The sequence below is a fragment of the Buceros rhinoceros genome, unplaced genomic scaffold, assembly GCF_000710305.1.
Source record: "Buceros rhinoceros silvestris isolate BGI_N320 unplaced genomic scaffold, ASM71030v1 scaffold12058, whole genome shotgun sequence".
In the NCBI taxonomy this organism is placed as follows: Eukaryota; Metazoa; Chordata; class Aves; order Bucerotiformes; family Bucerotidae; genus Buceros; species Buceros rhinoceros.
This window is the reverse complement of record NW_010426379.1, coordinates 27,580-29,521: the sequence shown is the minus strand read 5'-3', so window position 1 is coordinate 29,521 and position 1,942 is coordinate 27,580. Positions and strand designations below refer to the sequence as shown.

The 1,942-nt window shown below is 38.7% G+C and overlaps 1 protein-coding gene across 1 annotated transcript in view; it reads right to left on the bottom strand.

Annotated features, from left to right (window-relative positions):
- Positions 1-1,447: 1,447 nt before the first annotated feature.
- Positions 1,448-1,942, bottom strand: part of ST8SIA6 (ST8 alpha-N-acetyl-neuraminide alpha-2,8-sialyltransferase 6) — a gene marked incomplete at its 5' end in the record, with an annotated part of 25,368 nt that continues 24,873 nt past the window's right edge. Inside the window, one exon of the mRNA XM_010141475.1 lies at positions 1,448-1,916. Within this exon, the coding sequence (XP_010139777.1) occupies positions 1,448-1,916 (469 nt within the window). The remainder of the gene's footprint in view (positions 1,917-1,942) is intronic.

Sequence of the window (1,942 nt, the reverse complement as noted above, 5' to 3'; positions counted from 1 at the left end):
CTTTTACAAGCAAAAAAAGCATACCTTAGCCACATGAAACTGCATACACATGTACCTCCTCCTAGGTAATCTCCTGCCACGGTCTAGGAGAATGGATTCACTAGATAGCTTCTCTTGCCTTCTCACATGTTTTATATTATTCTACTAATATATGAAAGCAGCTTATTTTTCTATTTCTTCAGGTAAATTGAAACTGAATAAAATTACACCTTCTTGGTTCTAGCAACCTGCTAGTTTAAAACTTAGTCTCTGGCGATGAACCAAGTGTGAATGTATCTTTGATAGTATGTTTTCTAAATACCGTCAAAGGATATTTTCAAATACATTTCAAAACCTAGCCAGAAGAGAAGCCTTTAGCTTTTGAACTTCAAATTTCTGGCTTGAACAAGATAATGCTATTTTAATTTATTTAACTTGAGTAATACAGACATGAGATTACAGCAGTCCAGTTAAACCATATTGTATACAATGGTCGTTCTACTGTACATTTCACTTACTGTTGTATTAACTTGAACCCCCTGGAAAAATAGATTTCTGGAAAGGCAAATTTGACAATAATATTGCGAGTTGGGGAATATCTGAGTTAGCTTAAAAGATAAAGAAGTATTTATACAAATTGGTCTTATTTTGTCAACAGGGCAAATCAAGACTTAAAAAATCCAGACCAATCTTTTCGAAGTCATCTGTAATCTGTTCATGGTAAATCGGATCAAGGTCAGAAGGCAGACTCTGTCCTGCATTTCTCTAAGGCAATACACAGAAGGTGGAGGTCCAAGGGAGATGGGACAGTTAGAAAAGACAGAGGAAAGGAAATGACAATTCACCCTTTATTTGTAACTCCCAGATTCTGACCTGCCTCAAGGTAAAATCTGCAGCAAGATTTGCTATAGTGTATGGCAGCTTCCTCACTGCTCTTCACAAGCTGTTCCGCAGCCCAGGGCTGCTGCGAGACCATACTGCTCCAGACTTATCTTTATCTTCAAGAGGGAACAGAGGTGCATATGCAAGCTTCATTGGGCAATCTTAATCCTTACTTTGGCTTCTGTATATATCTGGAAAGGCTGTGGCAGCGTTAGGCATCCTCCCTTGTAGATCATAGTATGTGACTGCCTTTAATAATGCAATTCACAAACAGAGGTTGGTAGAGACAGATATCTGAGATAAGGAGATGCTACTGATTGACTGCAAATTATGGTGTTAATGTGTATTTAGCTATGCTCCCCATCTGAAGTTCACAATTAGAAAAAAATTCTCAGCCTTGTGGTACATTACATTTATTCAGAAAACTCCAATCTTTCACTTATTTATGAACACAGTTTTCACTGACTGCAGGGTAGAAATACCCTTCTAAGGATGAACAGACCCACACCGTTCACAAAACAAGTTTTCCCTTGACACATCACTTAAATAAAGTAATTTTGTGTGGTAAGAATGTGACCTACCTTTTTTAGTCTGATTCACATTTACCAAACTGTAACTTCAAAATGCCTTTGCCATGAAGCTGCAGGATCTGGTTGTATTCTTTGGGCATTGCATGGAAACCTGGTTTAGGCAGCTGATTGTCGTAATAGTGGTGGCTGATTGGCATCTTCTCTGTGGACTTTGAGAAAGGCCAGAAGCCATAAAGCTTCACATTCTCACACAGCTCAAGAGCAGCACTAGTGATCATAAAGCCAGATGACAACCGGTATGCTTTCACACCCTTAGTTCTCCAGAACTGGGCAAGACTTCTCAGATAGGTGGGGTGAAAAAAGATTGCCCTTTGGGTTGCTTTGAACTCTTGCAGAGTGTGATGTACTTTAAAAGAAGTGGCTGTGTTGCTTCTGAAGGAAAATGCTGGCAATAAAAGCAAAGCATCTCCATAGACTGCAATGTTCTCTAGAAATTCTGTCTTCTTTTCATTTAGTTTGTTGTATCTGCAAAGTACAACATTTTAGGGAAA